We start from the raw sequence: 20,408 nt of genomic DNA on the forward strand, positions 1-20,408 counted from the left end.
ATCTGAAGAGGTCAAAACTCCAGCAACGCGCGAGTTTCTAAAAACTGAGTATATTGTCAAATTCTTTTAATGTAAAAAAAAGTTTGATTCACATTTTGAAAGACACACATTAATAATTAAGTTATGGTTAAGTAATTACCAGTGAATAATGATAATATCAAAAGGTGTTAATTATAGATACTAAAATGAACAACAAACTTTAATGTAGAGACCTGCAACCTATACAAAGCCCAAAAGAGTATTGCCAGAGGGTGTCTTAGTTCTTAAAGATTTGCCATTTCAGACAATAGACTTTGGTGCTGCCACCATGTGGCCAAAAAAATTGTTATTGTCCTTTAAATAAACCCCTTAAGAAACAAAACACTGTAAATAAGTTAGAGTAGACCTTTTCTTATTTATAAGCTGATGTTGAACCCAGTGCTTCTGTCAGGAGCTGTACAGTTAGGTGAAAATTATTTTTATTTCCAGACACTGATGGATCTAGTTGGTGAACTGAAACATTACACATACGAACTAATGTCTTGTTTAGCTCTGATGAGTGGTTCTTGACATCAGTAGTTAATACAGCTGCTACACAGGAAACCCAAACATCCCCACCTTTGTTTCCTGTTACAGACACTGTACTTTTACTATGTGTCAGATGTTCCCAAAAAGTAATGAGTTGGCACTAAATTAGGTGTCACCATACTTCAATAGAAAATACTGCTGAGTAAAAAAAAGGGTCATTTACCTTACCTCTCCTTCTATTTGTCCTCCTCTTCAGAGAAGATGCCCAATGTGATATTTGCCCTGACCCAACACGGAGGCCACCTGGGCTTCTTTGAGGGAGCTGTGTTGTTCCCTCAACCCCTCACCTGGATGGACAAGGTCATTGTCGAGTACACCGACGCCATCTGCCACTGGGAGAAGAACAGGCCAGTCTGTCAGAGGAGCAGCCATCAGGACATGAACTCCTGCCTGCAGAGCACAAGGGTCACACTCAGTGGGTAACACTTACTGTACATAGAGTCTGAAGACCAAACTATAGACCAAAATGATAAAAGATGCACAGGCAAACACTCAGCCCTCTATATTTTCTCTACTTTGGCACTAATGGTCTTAAAGTTAAATGAGTAATTCTGGGAAATGTAGGAAACCATTAGATGGATTTGACAAGGCAGGCAGCAAATTGGAAGTTAAAACTCACAGACATAATAAAAGCTGAGTGTAATTTGAGCCTGTGCTGAATTGTTCCTTCCTCATTTGTTCTCAGTTAATCTCCAGTGCAACAATAGTTTGCCCTCTGCTGGTTTTTGGCAGGTGTTGCCTCTTGATTCTGGACAGCAGGGTGATGTAGTTGGCAGGAAGGTGACGCATGAATGTAAACCTGTGAGTACAAAGAAGAAAATTGAGATTTTCCTACATTAATTACTATTGAAAATGTTCCCAGATATTCATACGAAAACTTGAATGTCATCTTACACACAAATTGGACCTGTAGTCCTACTTAAGTGAGAGGGACCTTCAACCCTTTCTGAAGTCTTAAAATCTTAACAATAATATATGTTCAAATATATCTGATGCCCCACATCAGTCACATTTTCAAGTATATTGTGGTTACCTGTTTAAAAAAATCTTTTAGAATTTAACTTGAAAAGTTCTCGACCAGATTTAAGTGCCTTGATATAAATGTGAGTCTGCAGCAGATTTGAGTTTCGGCTTCTCGTGAATCATTGAGCCGCCTCTGATGAGCAGCAGTTATGACATGATTTATGGTTTACAGTGGTGATTTTCAGCCGTTGTTAAGGCTCAAAATAACATCTGTTGCGTTCAGATTGTGATTTTAAATTCCTTAATCGTATTTTAAATGTTCTTGATCTTGTTTGTTTCCTTTGAGAGAACTATGCTGTTTTATTGTATATTCTGTTAAATGGTTGGTTTATTTATTTGTTTTATTGCATCATTTTGCTCATTTTGACACCACTCTCCAGTTTTTCACTTTGTGTTTCCATTGTTTGTGGTGGACCATCAAACTGCATCCTTGCTCCTTCAAAATAAAAGAATCATGCCCCTGCAGGTTTTTAAAGAGGTTTAGGAGTTACAAAAATTCAGACAGACAGAAATTGTAGTTTTTCTACTTAATAACACTTTTCTAACAGTCAGTGTTGTTGAATGGAAATATGGGCTCTTCATACAAACTAGCTTTAACATTGTACTTCTGTAGGTCAGCCTGTCCCATGAATTATCCCACAGAACCCAAAAACCCAACACTATGATGCCTCCTGATGCAGGGTGATTGAAAGAAATTTCAATCACTGTTTCCATGGATTACCACAGAAAATGTTCTTTGATGCATCTATAAATCAGGGCAGGAGGTAATCGGAAAAAAACACTGTACTTACGCTCAGGACAGAGCTGCATGATGCTTACAGATGTTACAGCAGGCAGGAGAGAAGAGAGTGCAACTGGGACATAAACAGTAAGTCTATAAAATGAGAAATCCAATGTTGGACTCTCAATTTATGCACTTACCAAACAAATAGACTAAAGGACTTTCCACTTTTCAATAAAATACAGCTTGACTTTGCCACAAACCTGTTAAAGGCAAAGTGGAGGTCTCATATTAGATAACACTTTAGACGAGGGCTAATCGCTGAGTGACCACAGTTTTTTGAGGGTTTGCTTTAAGCTGCTTATTACAACATACCAGATGGGTGGTGTGCGCCATGTTTTTTTCTTCATGAAAACAGAAAAATACCGGACAAAACTTACCTCTGTGTCTCATGATACATTTTATTTCCTTGAGGTAAAGGTATGATAAAGGTATTAAACACTGACACAATAGGTTTTTGTGTGAGTTTTATGTGCAGGAATTCTCTTTGTTTTTCTGTGGTGTATTGTAGCCTTTTTCATTATCATTTTAAGAAGTGCCTGTTTGATATGAATCAGTTTCCTGTGAGTAACATCCTGTCACACATAGTGGAAATGTGGACTCCACCCAAGTTCATGCATGTCTTATTAATACCATTTTCAGCCATCATACACCACTTCAATTCTCTCTCTGCCCTTTGAAGCTGAAGCCAACCTGTCAGCAAGCAGCACAACTCCATCTGTATGTGCATTATGTCCTGACTGTTATAGATATGGACTGTTTTGCTTGGACTTTACGGTTCCTATTGCACTGTATGACAATATAGTATGTATCAACATATGGATGTAACATTTATAATTTAATCATGTGTTTTGTGCTGATGTGGTACACAGCCTTCACTGATATTTGATCTCACCCATTAATAAGTATTTTTCACAAACATTTACGTCTGTTTATTTGAACCTAATCTAGATTTTATGTTTTCTTAATTTGTAGATTAAAACAAAGACTATAACTTATATTTATATACAGTTTATTGTACATTTATTGACATTCTTGTTGGTGCAACAGGTAGCACAGTGGGTAAAACTTTATAATATTCATATTGAAGAACAATCTAAAAAACATGAGACAGGCACTTGTTGGAATATCAGCCTTGTACTCCACAGAGAGACGGGGGGATCAGAGAGTGGATACAGAAATCTGGGGCCTGCCAGTGTTACAACAAGCTATGTGGCTGAACTACAGTCCACACAGAGCACAACTTCACAGAAGAGACGCAGATAATCTCTATCTGTTGTTCACAAAATGATATTTAAAATACTTGATTGAATCTGAATGGTCAAAGAGTCATGGTGCTTATGCATTTTTAGCACATTAACTTCAAGTCATGTGTAGGTTACAGTAACACTGATTTCCCAAACCATGCCTCCCAGACAGCCATTAGCTTCCATTCATGTCTCATTGGTATGAAAATCAACTTGCAAAGATTTTGAACATGCGTACGACAATACGGTAGTTCATCAAAGTGGACACTTGGCCATCTTTATTTTTTGTTCAAACTTACAGTAATGCAGTTGTGAGCCTGTTTTGAAAATTCTTCCTTGTTGGTGACTGTCAGGAAGCTCTCAGATCTCATGTTTGTGAGTCAGTTATTGTGTGTGTGTGTGTGTGTTGTGGTGTGTGTGTGTGTGTGTGTGTGTATGTAATAAGGATTACTGTTTCCCTGCAAACTCTGGACACACCAAGAAGGAAGCATCAAAGTAGCTCCTGCACAAAATTGCATAACTGTGTGAAAACAACAAATTTGACCTTAAAAAAAAGTAAAGGTAACTAAATGGCCATCGTGATGAACGACCTACTTCACGCTAGTTTTAAAACTAAGATGTTTGATTGATTTTCAAACTATCTTGGTATGAAATGAAAACAATGGTTGATTAGAAGGTAGGAAATTATTCTCAAAATCTTATGATGCTTTGGAAACCAATCTGTACCCTGTAATTAATGGTCAAATCTAATAATCCAGTGTCTTATTACAGAATACTTTAGAGTGTAAGTGAGAACACTTCATTCCTGTTTGTGCTTTGTGTGGACCTCACATCATTTTAACTTCTCCCACACTCGTGACTTTCATTCATAACTTTTTTTTCCTACAACCACACAGCTAGATTGGGCTTTGAGTCTCCACAGTCTATGGGGCTTTGTAATATATAACGGCTCTTTGCATGTTTGACAAATGGATGGAGGATGTTTAGTCGAACAGCTTGGCTGCTGTGGCCTTGCCATCGTACTTGGCACCTTTTCCATCAAACTCAGATGGAAGGATGTCGGCGTCAAACTCCTTGTAGTAGTTTTCCAGCTCATCTCCATGGACGAACACCTGGAGCAAGGACAGCAGCTATTAGAGTCGTTTGCGACTGTGTATTTCCTGTACCCACTAACTCAATTTGTAAATGAGTGCAAATTAAATTTGAGATGGTACCTATTGTACCCTGAGGTGGGAGTGCTCCATAAACACAGACAATTTCAAAGTGGCATCAGCAGCCTGCTGTCTGCTTTGCTAATCATAACCAAATTCAACACTAATATCAAGCATGTGAAAATCCAGCAATAAAAAACAATGTCACATGAAAGATTTTAACAGTAAACAGTAAAATCTTTGTATTAAATATCTATTGTGTACTTTAACTGTTGTTACCTTTATATTTCACATGTTGCTCTGACAAAACTTGTTTTTAAATATATGATACCTGATATGAGTGTAGTTATAACACTAAGGAGCCTCTGCATTTTATATGTTTCAGTCTTGATTCAGTTTTGACTGTTTCCTCTATCCCGAATTCATCTTATAGACTGAAAGAGAGTAGGAAGGAGCAGCAGTCGTTGCAGTTACAGTGTCACCATTATTATTGAATCAGCTTTGTAAAACTCACTCTCTCTAGCAGTTTGCTCTTCATTAGTGGTTTGACCACGTTGTAGGTGGTGGTGAAGTACCAGGGCTGGTGGATGAAGTGCACAGCTTTGAAACGGGCAGGGAATGAGTCCTGGTGGAAGAGAAAAAGTAAGAGAGTTTGGTGATATAACCCTCAATAAAACCATCAGTGAAGAGGACTCCTGCAGGAAGTGTGAGGTATTAGACTGTCTGTGAATATTTCTTTCCAACAGCAGCTCTTGTGGAACAGTTCAAGTTTAAGGTGCCACTGAGGCTGTTGAGAGAGGAGAGAGTGTTTTAATCGCTTTTTCTTAAAAATCTGACTCCTTAACCAGCAAACTGCAACCAGACAAACATACATATTCCATATTCCACTTATCTCTAGTATTCAGCCACACAGATTTTAACTTTAACCATTAGGCTATGAAGAGTTTCTTTGAAAACCTAATGCAGTTTTCATCTCTGCCATATTCATGCATCCTACCCTCTAACGTCTGCAGTAACCAACTAGAGTCCAGGGCAAGAATTTGCTTTCCCACCTGCAACATGTCCACCATCTTCTTGAGCTCGGTGGGTTTGATCCCGGACGCCTGCTGCATGGTGAAGCCCTTGAAGTTCTCAATGATGCAGAACCCATTGATCTGAGTCTCTTCATTCTCCAGCAGCTTCTCCAGGATCACACAGTAGGCACGCAGGATCTGAACACACACACAGACAGAGATATACCATGTTTATTAGCTAGGTTCATTTAACATGTCACCAGACAACTCCACTTGGCACAACCCTGGAAATAATGTACCCAAAATAGCAAGGCTACTGTTCCTTAACCCTTTTGATTAGATATATATCCCTGGTCTCATTTGAAACATAACTTAAGATTTTACAACCAAAAAGTTGAAATGAGTATAAGAGATACTGAACCAAAGTTACACAAGCACAAATGGAAATGTACTTGTTTCTGTCACCTTTTTTTATATTCATTTTGTTTTTGACAGAAAGTATGGAATATAAGGCCTGTAGTAGTTTCTTTTTTGTGAAAAACACTTTGGAGCCTTAGCCTGAAGTCAGAACCAGTTCTGTATCCTGAACTGCTTTGCACAGACAGACTCAGGAGGCCTAGAGCTCTCAAACAGCTTGTAATTTGTCTAGGTTATGTGAAGATTTAGTCCAGTACAGACCAAAACACCTAGGCCAAAACCTCCCTTGGGTAGGACAGGTTAGGTCTACTACTAGGTCTGCTATTAGTACCCATTTTAATGAGCGGTGAGTTTGGAAATATCCTTTTCCTTGTGCATTGTGGATATGTGGTCACCCAGCAGTTCTCACCTCATCGAAAGTGATCTCCTCATAGTCCCAGTTCTCGATGTTGAAGAGCAGAACCACACGGCCATATTTGTCTCTGTTCTGCAGGATGCCGGGGTAGCCGGCCTCAATGGTGCTGCGTACGGCCTCTGGGGTCAGATTCTCAAACAGCTCGGGGTAATCCTTCCTGAAGCGCACGTAGCCTGGACAGAGACACAGGAGAGTCCAGGAATTCTGGATTTGTTCTAGTATCAAGCACTGTTTGGTCCTGTCATCCATTGCCAATGTGATAGAAATCCTTCTGGCAGCTATGAAGGAATTGTTTTATTTTAATCCAATGACACATTTATATATTAATTCATAATTCAAAAGCCAAAATTTAGTGTTTATCATATCAGTTAAAAGATAGGTTGGATCACTCTGTCTACAGGGACTGATAAATCTGTTGAATCAGGCAGATTTTCAGTGTCTCATGATTATCTAAATACTGTCTCAAACACTTTTTTCATGCTGGAAACACCAGTCTTTGCCATGAAAACTATCAATTAAATATTTATATAATGTTATAAGCCTTCAAAATCCTGAATAATTTGAAGCCTGTTCATTTCTTTTCTTTGCAAATAAGTTTTTGTTGCAAAGCTATGACACACGTCTCTTTGTTTGCATGGCTGTCAAACCTCAGACACCACAGTTTGACAGTTTCTGACAACAACAAAATAACATCATTATCATCCGCTGCTTTTTTATAAACTAGATTGGATACTGGAGGTTCAGATTTTCTCACTACTGGCATCATAACTACGGCTTTTACGGACAGAGGAGGAAAACCTTTGTCAGTAACTTTAAGCGTTCATCTTCCTGACGTACCCTTCATAAGGTCAAAGGCTCTAGGCACGTCGTACTTCCTGGCGCGGATGAAGCGGACCAGCAAACTGTCCGGTTTCTCTCCGAAGGTGTCCTGCACCCCCTTGGCCAGATCATCTCCTGCATCTGCCTTCTCCTTGATCATTCCTCGCAGCTCCTTCACCGCAGACACCCGCTTCTCATCTGTCTCGTTCAGCTCGTCCTTGGCCTGCAGGGGGAGCCAGACCACACAGTTAGCTCACATTTGACATTTGGGTTGTTTTATTTGTCACGATATTCTGAATGATTATCTGACCTTCTTGTTACCCATTGTGCTGTTGTGTTTAACTTTGCCATGGCTAAGTTTGTCTTGTCGATCTAGCTAATGTATTCATTTAGCTGACAGATAGCAATAAGTTGGCTTGGCTAGCTGGCTAGTGTTATGTGCTAGCTAACCAAGTTACTAACTTATTAGCCCCTTCTCCCCAGCTGAGGTGGCTTTTTTTCTCATGTTTATTGAGTTTTCTTACATGGACATGAATTAAACTAAACATAGGTTGATAATAAGGAAAGTACAACTATAGTGGAAGCTAACATGTTACAAATGTTCACTAGCAAGGGACTGGTTACCCCGCGTTTGCTAACATTAAATGATTAACTCACATCTCTTATAAGATAATAATATTGTGAACATATTTACAATTTGCAATGACATTGTGAACATGTTTATTCTTTAGTGTCATAATTTATATCATCCATTAGTAACAGTGATTAAACTGTTAAAAGACACTGCAAACCCACACAGGTGTTTTCAGTTATTCTGGCTAATTAGACGTCTAAGAGAGTCAGACATACCCACACAGTCCTAGGAAGAGGTCTAATCAGTCACAATATGTGAGAACACCTGCGCTGGTGCACTATGGGGCCTTAACTGTTTAATATCCTGATGCGGCCTGGTGATATCTCTAAATGTTTGTTTGTCTTGGTACCTTCTGCCTGGTGTGGTCTGGCAGGCTGGCGCAGGGTCCAAACACTTGCCCGTGGTCCTTGACGGTGAGACGTTCCAACTTAGCTCTGAGAGCCTGCTCCTCCTCCGACACCATACGGTAAGTTCCAGTCTGAAGAGACAGGAGACAGCTTTAATGCAACAAACAATGTCCCATAAACTGCAGACTCAAACATACAGCACGTCTTTGTGTGTTTTTCTTAGACATCCAATTTAGTTTTGGTACACTTTTTATATTGGTTGCCTATTTCATAGTGCAAATTTTGACTTTCTTTTAAAATTTGTCAAAAGCAGGAAAGGCACTGGTGTAACTAATAACATTAACTTCACTAGGTAACATAAAATACAAAATTCTTCAATGCATGTGTCAATTCCATGCCTGAGTTTTGGCACCAATAGTAAAATGATATTTTATTTTGAGGAATGTAACACATCATGGTGCAAAAGTCAGGTCAAATCTAATTTATATGCCCCAGTATCACAACCTACCTCAAGGGCCTTAACAATCTGTGCAGCATACAACACCTCTGTACCTCTGTCCTTAGACCCTCAAATTGGTTAAGGAAAAACTCTCCTAAAAATACCCTTTAAACCCTCTTTCATTTAACATAAGAACTTATCAAATGATACAGGTGTCTAAAGCCAAGCAGTCATACAAGAATTTTTAGTCAATAAAATACAGTCTAAAATAGGCAAACATGTTATTAGTAAATATCTGACTGAATAACAAGAGAACAAGTCTACACACCAGTTTTCAGTACTTTGAACTATAAACACATTTCAGTCATCACCAAAAAACTCTTAATCACCACAACCAAGTGTGTCCTGGTGGTTAAAACTCAGATTACTGCTGTTTTTTTGTACTGACAGGGAACTGAAGTTAAAGCTAAGCAGCAAGGAATGACATAGTGCAGAAATCTGTCTTTGCACTTTTTACAGTAGCCATTTCATCATAGCAGGAAAAGCACAGGTGTAATTAATATCATTAATAATAGATGTTCAGCTGTGCCAGCTCAAGGGCTTTTATACATGACAGAGCTGACTGACAATGGCCTGGTAGAACATAAAAATAAAAGCAGATCCATCATTAATGTTCTTATTTACATCTGTGTTTTTCCTGCTGAGACAGAGCAAAATATGTGTTGCAAAAAAGACAAATTAAAGATGTTACAGCAGGTGTTTTGACGGCTTCCCACCAAATCATTGTGACCAAAGAACAATCCACACTTATTAGTTATCTGCTGATCAACACTTAGGTGATGTACCTTGTCCTACTTCCTGCTAACTGTTTGGAAGTGTTTCCACGTTTAAAAGCTAAATGCCTCACTGTGTAAGTGTAATTCTCTCACAAGACTTGGTTGTGCTGTGTGAAATTCTAAACATGTCTAATCCACGTGAAACAATACGCCCATCCACCAGTGTTGCAGGACCAGAATGAATAGGCCTCAGTGTTTGGTTAATCTCCCTCACATGAGTCCAGTAAAGCCTGTAAATACATGGTAAGGACTGCTAGCTGCCCCGAAGCAGGGATCAGAGATTAGCAGCTAAGGCTACTGTAGGTGTTGACGGCATCTGTAACTATGAGCTTTGGTCTTGAGAAATGTTGAGGTGCAGCTGAGTCCATGTTATAGGAAGATGAATAGGTGTTTGTGCTGGATGACACTAGTTTGTGAGGATTACTGAACCCGAGCCCTTTCACCCCTCAACACCACTATTAAAGCTGAGTTTGAAAACACTTACGTATCATTGATTAGTAAAATCTGATCAAAACTATTTTAGATAAGTAGAAGTGCAGGTACTTACAACCACGGCCATGTCTTCTGCTCTTTAAATCACCTTCGTACTGTGTGGAAGAAAATAGTTTGTGATCCACATGAACAAAACAAACAATTGACACACTGTACTCCACATTAATCCCCCTTCATCCCACCCTCTCTGCAGTGACAGGGTACCTTCATTGTTCTATATTTAGCGTTTGCCCATTCCTAGATGATTTATCAGGAGATTTAAGGTCAACACTCCCTTGTTTCATAATCAACAGACTCACACTCACTGTCCAGGTTAAACTCTTGAGTATCACGTTGATTAAGTCTGTATCCGATAAATTCTGTAGATTCTGTATGACCACATGTTGTTACAGAATTAGTAAAATATAAAACCACTTGCATTTTTTTTGTTTCTTTAAATCTTTTATTAATTAGATCTTTTCTTCAGACTGTTCTCGTTCCAATACTTAATCTAAAGCTGCAATAATAAAATAAAAATATAATAATCAACCAATTAATCGATTTGTCAGGGAAATTCATGCAACTATTTTGATAGTCAAATAATCATTTCTCAACCATTACCTAATCCAGCTTCTCATCTGTCTGTATGTCTGTAAACTGAAATTAAAATAATAGCCGGATTTAAAATATATCACTATTAAAGTTTGAAATTTTTTGCCTGCGACATTACCTAAAAGGAAATTCTCAAATGTCGTAATCATGTCTGTGTCCTATTTCAAACATTTCTTTGGTTATATTTGTTACTGTGATTTTGATGTGCAGACAAACTGGTACATTTTGTCATCTTGATTATAAATTCATCTGTCTCCCACATATGGAAATTTGCAGCCTCACTACTCCTGAGATGCCATCAGTTCAGAGAGACGTTAACATGCTCCACCTGTTATATTGTACCTGTATAGCAGACTGGTAAAGACCTCTGCCTTCAGATTTACAGGGATCTGGTTTATAACACAGTGAATGCCACTTCGTAAACACTTAAATGCAGAGAGAAGTCGCATGAGCGCTTGCATTTTTCCATTTTCTGACCGCAGTGGAAATTCATGATGCATGATGCACCTACTGAGCGAGACTTTACCAACAATAGTCTTCACATATTTAGATTTGGCACTCAAATGCCACAATATACAGGAGGAAAGTAGCCGCCAAATATCTACACATGTTGGTTTCATGCCTCTGTAAATAACAGCATAAGTGTCTTTGGTCAAAACTTCTACTCAGCAACTACAGTATTACCAAGAGGAGGTGTACAACACTGGACGCAGAGAGGAGGCTGAAGTAGCACCTCAGCACTGGAGGCCGAGTCTTACCTGAGGCAGATGTGAAGTTGCTGGCGGGGAGTCGCAGGGGTCTGTGTGGAGCAGGGTGGACGGGACCTATGATTTGTAGCGTTGGGATTAGTGGCGTCACACCAGATTACACCTGACAGATTTACTTTTTCTTTTCAATCAGCATAAAAGTGGCAGAGGGTGTGAAGAAGGGGGAGGACGCGGGGACGGGGGAGTGATGATGACGGTTTTTTGGCCAACGGTGGAGGTGTTCCCATGATGAGAGGAAGGGTCAGGGCACATTTTGGATGATGTAATGATGGGTGTACACTTTAGGTAAGAGGTGCTTTAAGGGGGTGGAGGGATTTGATTGAATTCCAAGGAGACTTGGAAGGAGTGAAAAGTGACCATTGTGACCGTTTGATTTGTGCCATGTGAACACACTGGGGTCAGGAGAGAGAAGAGATGGAATCTGTATTCAGATGTGTTTCACATGTTTAGAGGCATGATGGGAGAAAAATCTAGCTCTGATGTTGTTATGCTACTAAGTCAACCACCAGCAATATTTTCTCCAAGGCAACAAGTGTTATGGCTGTAGAAATTACTTTATTCAAAGATATTTTTAATATCACAATATTTTTTTATTATTTCTGTACTTTGCAAGCTTATGGCAAAGATTTGTAATCAAGTGTCTTTCCCTATATTTGACTAAAAGTTAATATTCATCCCTTGAAAGCAACTTAGACCTCTCAGAATAATTATATTGTGCTGAAAGAATAAATATAATGAAGACATAGGCTAACGACAACGTATTTTAGACCATTTATAATAAACTTTGTTGAACTCTTTCAGCTCTTTGCAGTTAAAAGGAGTAAGTGTAGTTAAGCTCTGCATAATTCAGTCTGAAGCTGCCGCATTTGGTCTCCAATTGCTCTCATTTTGGCAACATTAAATTCAAGTTTACACTTTAAACTAGAAATCCTTCATTGTGACTGAGGCAGAAAGCTTTCATGAATCAGAAATATCTGCACGCGCACACACACACGCACACACAAGCCCACAACCACCACCTTCACTACAAGGATTTGGATTTAGACTTAGTTGCATTCATATCAGTAAACATGGGCCCTTAACTACCCACAATTCCTTGTGATCAGATTAGTTCTCACATACACATAGTACATAATGACAGTGTGCACGTGCCAGTTGCTTGATAGTTATGCTGTGGAGTGTATACCTGTGTGTGTGTGTGTGTGTGTGCTGCTGCGAGCAGTGTGTGTGTGAAGTAATGTAAAGGTTTATATAATGTGATCAGCCCTTCATCACATCACACACATGTACTCAGTCGTCAAGTCTAATCACAACAGAGTGAGGCTGAGTAAAAAAATCTCTAGATTAATCTCAATGGGAAACAGAGAGGTGTGTATGAAAACAAATTAACAAAGAGCCACTGGACAGTAATTACAGCAGGATGCTGTGATCGTACTGTCTGCTGTGGTCATTGGGTGACATATTATTTTTATGATTTTCTCTGTTTGATCAGCCTTTGTCTTACTGTTGTAAAACAGTGGAATAAACTCAAAGTTATAAGGCCATCAACAGGGGTGTAGAGAAGAATTATGAGGCCCCTGCTATTTCCTTCTGCTCCATATATGACAAACATCTGTGTCTTACCCTCCACTCATGTATTTACCCATCATCTGTACACATCTCTACCGAAAGCAGCCCCGTGTTAACAAAAACACAGGGGCCTTCTAATGAATAAGAAGACGGTGGTTTTTCGCGTCAGTCTGAACGGAACCTTAAATTAAATTAGTTTTTGAAATCTCCGACCATCTCAGCTCATTTCTCAGATTTTTCTTTTTGTCTTAGAGATGACAATTTATCTTTAAGTTGGAATAATGCTTCAGTGAAGATGCATGTAAATCTTTTGCAAACCTACGAAACAAAAGGTAACTGTACAGTTCAGCCACCTGATAGGTCGATCTAAGGCCTAATGGGAGGTGGGTTTGAAATGGAGACAAAAGAAAATGTTACGAAACATTATGCAAATTGTATGTACAAGTATGAAAAATAGCATGTCTGAGCCTTTAGTCTGCACAGGAAAAACCAAGAAGATTTTTAGTGCTAAAAATAATAGTCAATTCATTGATCAGCACCATGGATAATTTCTTTACTTTTTTTTAAATTATATAGACTAATAGATTTGTCTTTTATTGTAGTATTATTGACATGATTATAGTCCGTGAATCCCTGTTAGTGAAATATTTTTCTTTGAACACGAGAATCCCCACGGCCCACCTGCAGGACATCAGCCCAAAATGAATGCTAGTGAAATGAGACAGTCTTCACTCAGTGATAGTGCACCTTTGTGATTTGTGATGTGGTGCTGTGGATGTTTTCCTATTTAGGTTTCTGTACATCTAACAGGGCATGGACTCGTTGCCCCAGCAGCTGGTTGTTCTTTTGTGTTGGTTCATGTTTGGAGGTTGTCCATTTCCCTCACTCTGACCCTGGCAGCACTAACGTCACCGACACACGTTTTCCTCCTGATGCAACGATGAAGGAGCAGGCGGCCGACCTGTAATCTGCTAAATCTGCTCAAGAAAGCTATTTGAGAAACAAAATTAGATGGATTGGGCAAACAATGCTCCTCTGTGTTCTCTCCCTTCAGCCTGAGCTGGAGGGCCAAGTTCAGGCTTTAGATGTGTGTGTGTGTGTGTGTGTGAAAAAGTGTTTGAGGCACAAGGACAACGCCATTTACGGAGCCATGGAGGATAACAAAATGTACAGCTACACCTGCAGCTCACTGTACTGCATGTTTAATCCAAGTGAAATTATTTACTCCAGTGGATCAAAATCAACCACATAACAACTGCATAAAGCTGTGCAGCATTGCAGCGAAATGACTCACTTGGATGCAAATATTTCAGTCACTGGGATTTAACTAGAAATGCTGGAAAAGACAGAACAATAAACAGATAAACAACCACAAGCTTTTGTGTAAGTAAATATCCCGTCACTTTAGTGACACATTAAACTCTCTTTTTGCCCAATCACGAGTAAAACCACATCAGCTCAACTCTACTGAGGTGGATTTTGTTACCTATTTGGAAATGGTGCCATTTGATGATTTCACCTTCTGATCCAGTGTTTGTGACAGAGTCTGACCAAAACATTTCCCAACACCAACAGAGCCAGGGTTTCATCCATTAATGCTATTCCTGCTAACGATGCCTCTGTTAATGCTGATCTGGCAGAGAATCAAGTGGGACGACTATGATGCAACGGTTGGAGATTTTCCTCTGCAAATACCATGGACTACATTACATTAACAGGTGTTTCTAATATGCATTGATTGCACTGCAGCTTCTTATTCATAATGTCTGATGTAGCATGTCTACAGTATTTGTTTAGTTGTTTGTTTTTTTGTGTGACACATTTTTTGGGCCTTGTGACGCAAGACAAATTTCAGAATAATATTCTGATAAAGTGAAATCAAATAAACGGCTCTTATTTTAAAAGACACATTAAGATACAATTTGTGCTTTCTGTTTAAAAGGGTGGCTGAAAACTAAGAGTTTAATTAATTAAACACATCCACAAGATCTGGATCTTTTGTTAGACCCTCTTGGACTGGTAAATGTCAATTACTTTCGAACTCTGCAGTCCCAGTTTTTCTATTGAAAATATTTTTAGCATCCAAGCACAGGTCAAGATAACCCTGATGATTTTTTTTTTCAGTTGACAAAGCTCTTCCAGAACCACAGCAGACACTATACAACTGTTTTCACAAGCTCTATAGTTCTCCTCATAACTTCACTGATCCTTCACTTTTCCTGGTGCTGTCACATTCACACTCAGTGAAACCAAAGTGTGTTTTATTTTGACATGATGCCATTTTATTAGAACATTTTAGGAGCAGCTTGCAATGTGAGGTAATGAAATACCAGTTACAATTGTTTATAAAATACTGAAGGCCACATATACATGGAGGTTTTTCAACTGAAAAATACAGTTGTTTTCCAAAACAGCTGTATCTGTGACCTAGGATTAGTCTTATGTCCTATTAACAGTTACATTTAAACATTCAAGTAAGAGCACAGACTGTTAGAAAACTCCACACTCTGCGCACAAGTTAGAACCTATTAGAGACCCAACACTTTTCATGCTATAAACATAATCAAATCTGTGACAACTGACTTGATTACCATCAACTCAGCAAGCAAATATCTGGAACCACAGCAAAAATATGCCGTTAGGAACATCAATCATGTTTAACATGTTTAAAAGTAATAAGTTAACAAGTGTTTTCATTCAAGCAGTAAATTCACTTTCCCTAAGGTGATACAGTACATCTTCTCATATGAGACAATGAAGAGTTTTAGTTTAGTTTTGGTTCCTCACGCTTAAATGCTATTATCTTTCATTCACATTATTTATAGTTATCTGAATCTGCTCTGATGACTAAGAACATCACCATCCAACAGGGACTTTTTGAGGCGTTTCCCACTAAATGTCTCATGAATACTCTCCTCTCATTGGCTGTCAGCTGTAACATCATCGGGCCAGTACTCGTCCTGCATGTAGTGGTTTGAGGAGGCGAAGCTGGGCTTGTGTGGAGCGTTGTCATCCCTCAGCTTGTTCTGCAGCTCCTGTTCCCACTCACCCTCCACCAGCTTGTAGAGGTCGAGGGCAGCCTGAGCGTCCTCCACCGAACAGTGACCTCTCTTCCCGACCTGGCCAGAGAAACAGACAGGGTCAGTATAGTTCACAAAAAGTCAGAATACCATCAGGTATAACAAAAACACTGGGCAGACTTCAATGATATCATTAAAGAGCAGTTACCTGTGCATGTACTGAAGGAGGGCTTTTTACAGTTAAAAATAACTCATCAGTGCCCCCTGGTGGACAAACCTCATGATGACACTTCATAACTTGCATCACACATTATCTTTGACAATTATGTGCTGCTCTGTCTTATTATTTATCAGTTAAAGAATCTGTGTTTGGATAATGTCAAGCAATAATAGTGACTTTGACTTTGTATCAATTAGATTCAAAGGTCCACTTTATCTTAAGTGAACAAATTCACTCATCTGGCAGAATGGCAGCAAAAGTTCTCTCTGGTTTAAAGATTTTTGTACACTAAACTATTTGGTTAGATTAAGGGACACCACATCCTTACATCTGTTGTGTTACAGATCTCTTGATAATATATTTACGTCATTAAGCTCCTTGACACTCTGCACATATACAGTTTGGTCCATTTAAGTGATTTAATTTCAGTGTTCAACATATTCTTCACAATTTGGATCAAGAGCACTTACACTGTAAGCAAGTAAGGGAAAAACGTTTGTGATTAAAAAATGACTTAAACATTTTGTAGATGCCTTTCAGCAGTTTAGTAGTTTCAATGAAAAGCCTTAGTTATCATTAGGGATTTAATACAATCAATACAAAAAACAAAATTCTAGTATAAATTAAGTCCATATACATGATGTATGAAGACTGACGATGCCCATGACACTCATTACGTCTCACCTGTATCCTCCTGTTCAGCAGCTTACTGGCCAAGATTTTGAGGGAAAGGCAGCGCTCACGAGGGAAGCCGGCCAAACGGCTGAGGAGACGCGCTGTGCAAGTGTCTCTGACCATGTGACATGGATGGAGTATGTCCAGTACCTCAAAGTCGTTGTAGACAGAGTGGCCCACGACCACTTTGCCCTCAAGTATACTGAGGATCTACAGGAGAGAAGCCACGCAAGTGCAGAGGACAAACATTATATTTACCTGTAAATACTGAATATTAACAATTTGGGGCATCAGCTGAGTCGGCAGAAGACTGGGTTTAGTCAGTGTTGACATTTCTGACTGGGTTGACAGTTCAAACCACTCTGACCTGTATATCAAGAAGCCTCATGTCTTTTGTAAAATGTTTCAATTTAACCAATGCTTCAGCTTCAGGTTTTCTCAACAACACTTTACATTTCTATGTCTTTGTTTCGCCTGAGGGAACACTAGCTGTGGCAACTCCTGCTTAGGAAAGTCAAATACCTATAGAGCTTGCATGTCAACCAGTGGTTCTCTTCCTATATTTCCAGTCATTTGCCCTCCTTCTACTCAAATGCAAAACATGTCCAAAATAATAAGAATACAATAGCTATTTATTTTTTCAAGTATTGCATATGTTTTTAGTAGGAAAAAGGAAGACAGCTCAGAAGTGTTGCAAAGAATACAACAGTTACCATCACGAGCGGACAACTAGATCGATTTCACTTCAGTTCAAAGCACTGCAGCTTAATGTAAAAAGGTGTTAATAAAGAGCCCTGTGAACGTATTTATACTCACTGCCTCCACCGATTCTTTCATTGTATACTAAGTGTGACAGAATAAAACAGCATATGTAGATGCTTCAGTGAAGCTGGTCTCACCTCCTCCCTGGCCTGAGCGAAGGGTTGGGCATTGTGCAGATGATAACTCCGGATGCCACTCCAGCGGGTCCTGTAGTCTGTGACAGGCTGACACGGTTGGACATATTTATCATACAGGACATTGCCATGATAGTCCAGGATGCTGCAGCGGGCCAACTCACTGCAGCGCCCGCCAGGCCCAGTCCCCACCATCTCACAATCTAAAGCCACCACCATGGTCGAGCACAAGCTGAGGCACGGTGAGCTCCGACCACTGGCTGGAGGACTGGCCTCAGAGGAGAAGCCGCTGTCCACCTCCCAACTGTCTCTTAGGGCTGTGACTAGACTGTGGTGGTCACAGGCTTTAGGCACAAACACAGAGTCTCCAGGTTTAGATGCATCTGTGCACTTGTCCTCAGAGCTCAAACTGTTTTGACTTTCCTGCAGTGTATTGCTCGATTTAGTTTTTTTGACCAGTTTACTTGTATCCAGTGGTTTGTAGTGGTTGTCTGTTCGTTTCCTCTTCATGCTGGCAATTATTATCTTCTGATGACATTTCTTCTTTGCTCTTGTGTTCTCCATGGCGTTAAGCATCGTGGCTTTTTTGCACAAATATTGGTAGTTGTTGAGAAGCCCCCATGAGGAGGCTTTATTCTTTTTTGATTCCTCTGCCATCATCAATCAATGAAACTGGCCTTGAAGTCATTTCTAAAACAACACAAAACAACCAGATTATTATTAGAATATAAATTATGTAGGTGATCACTAATATTTAAATCTACAGATTCACTTGGACCTTTTGTCCATGGGGCTGTTGCATAATTGGCAAATAAAACAGACCGACTCTGGCATTAGGGACAAGCTACAAAACACGTTTATATAATGCCTTCATGCTACACACCATGCAGGAATAGCACTGACTTTGAGGGACAGATGATAGACAGGAACACATTACATCACACTGTAGTAACTGTGTACTACAGGCTGTGAATATAATTAACTAACCTATAATGTAAGTTAGCTAATTCATAGTTTTAAAAAGGATAAATTATTAAACATTTGGAAATGTCATAAGGGTTTTCTTCTGAGCTAGCGAACGACAAAAGCAACAAATCTCAGTTCAAAAATTTAAGTTTCATAACTTCTCGCCAAACATTTTATTAACTTCACGCTTTGTCTGACTAATGTTTTTTTCTTTTTCTTTTTTTTTACATCGCTGTTAAATCCAACATACACTGAGCTGTATGCACACTCACAAAGCAACTTTAGCTGAGGTCGAAGTAGCGGTGAGTGACTGCTCCAGCTGTCGTTATAAAAGCTTACAATTATTTAAAAATACATGCTTGCTTGGTGAGTTGTTCTTAAGCCGTGTTGAAGACTGGCTCCCAATGACCGCGAAAACGTGGGGAATCATGTTTATGAAGTGTTTAACTTTATCGGTCGTCAAAGCTAACTTTAACTTGTCAGATATTTCAATGGAGACTGGCGTCCCATCATAGAAAACCGACCGATTTAGCTAGCTGAAGATAGCCACGTCAAACAGGGCACGAGACATCATTAGATATCACACAAGGTTATTGCCGAGAGATAAAGGTGTCATCTATTAATGTTAACAAAAGACACAAAGAAAGGGATATTAAAAAATGACACATTAGAATAAAAATACTTGAATAATTTGTACATTACCCTCTGGAGCTGCACGTGTACTGCCTGAACAAGTCTGGGCAAGTCTGCTCTACTCTTCATCTGATTGGCTCCTTCTCTTCTTCGTCTCACAGGAGAAGTTCAGCTGCCGGATACATCACAGAGTCGCCACCTACAGGCCCAACACAACATTGCCACAAGAATTCTGATACATAATGACACAACACTTCAGATGAGATACACAATAAAAAGTTAAAGGAGCATTTAAGTCACTTTAACGAACAATTAGTGATCAAACCTAAACCACTGAATCAGGACATGTGGGATAATTTACAAAACAATTTCATTTGCTGCGTCTTGTACCTGTTGAGTCACCAAATACCAACTAATCAGGAAAACAACCGATGTTACTAATTGCGTGTCATCCAATGCCAATTAAAGCAGGTTTCTTAAAGGGAATACAACACACAAAATAAGTCTGACAAATGTGAAAATGTATTTAAAAACATGTGTCTGCCCCAAACGACAATGTGAGGAAACATGATAACTACAAACTAGACAATAAATTTCATACTGAAAATCAGTTATGTTGTAATATTTACTGTTCCATTATGATTGACAGGATATGACTAATTGCCTTTTGTTGTTTTTGTCTTCTTTCATGCTTTTTTACATCAAGCTAAATTCAGCTCGAAATTATTCAAATTGATTTGCTGACAAAATTGTCACTAATTTTGAATAGCTGAATGAATTTACTCAGGAAAAAAAACCCAAATATATCAAGCTCCTAATTTGTAAGTTTCTACTTTTTCTCCTGTTTTATTGAATATTGTTTAGGTTTTGGACTGTTGGTTGAACAAAAG

The 20,408-nt window shown here is 39.1% G+C and overlaps 3 protein-coding genes across 4 annotated transcripts in view; 1 reads left to right on the forward strand and 2 right to left on the reverse strand.

Annotated features, from left to right (window-relative positions):
- Positions 1-7,374, forward strand: part of LOC111229615 (monoacylglycerol lipase ABHD2-B-like) — a 24,491-nt gene extending 17,117 nt beyond the window's left edge. Inside the window, exons 11-12 of one of the 2 annotated variants that reach the window (XR_002665411.1) lie at positions 764-1,368; positions 7,339-7,374. Coding sequence is in view for 1 of the 2 variants with exons in the window: in XM_022756010.1 (XP_022611731.1) it covers positions 764-990 (227 nt within the window). In the remaining variant the exon portion in view is untranslated. Of the gene's footprint in view, positions 1-763; positions 3,358-7,338 lie in introns of those variants that run through there. The other variant, XM_022756010.1, reaches the window with a different exon arrangement.
- rlbp1 (retinaldehyde binding protein 1) lies at positions 3,866-11,564 on the reverse strand. Its single transcript, XM_022756011.1, has 8 exons — positions 11,531-11,564; positions 10,237-10,276; positions 8,417-8,545; positions 7,452-7,656; positions 6,609-6,787; positions 5,822-5,980; positions 5,284-5,394; positions 3,866-4,730 (listed from the first exon to the last, which is right to left on the reverse strand). The coding sequence occupies exons 2-8, from the start codon at positions 10,246-10,248 to the stop codon at positions 4,602-4,604; spliced, it is 924 nt and encodes a 307-aa protein (XP_022611732.1). The 5' UTR covers positions 10,249-10,276; positions 11,531-11,564; the 3' UTR covers positions 3,866-4,601.
- Positions 11,565-15,367: 3,803 nt separating this feature from the next.
- LOC111229738 (apoptosis-enhancing nuclease-like) lies at positions 15,368-19,637 on the reverse strand. The gene is made up of 4 exons (XM_022756208.1): positions 19,588-19,637; positions 17,923-18,609; positions 17,033-17,233; positions 15,368-16,227 (listed from the first exon to the last, which is right to left on the reverse strand). The coding sequence occupies exons 2-4, from the start codon at positions 18,577-18,579 to the stop codon at positions 16,027-16,029; spliced, it is 1,059 nt and encodes a 352-aa protein (XP_022611929.1). The 5' UTR covers positions 18,580-18,609; positions 19,588-19,637; the 3' UTR covers positions 15,368-16,026.
- Between the last annotated feature and the right edge of the window lie 771 nt (positions 19,638-20,408).

Source organism: Seriola dumerili, unplaced genomic scaffold (genome assembly GCF_002260705.1).
Source record: "Seriola dumerili isolate Sdu_G_001 unplaced genomic scaffold, Sdu_1.0 BDQW01000242.1, whole genome shotgun sequence".
Classification (NCBI taxonomy): Eukaryota; Metazoa; Chordata; class Actinopteri; order Carangiformes; family Carangidae; genus Seriola; species Seriola dumerili.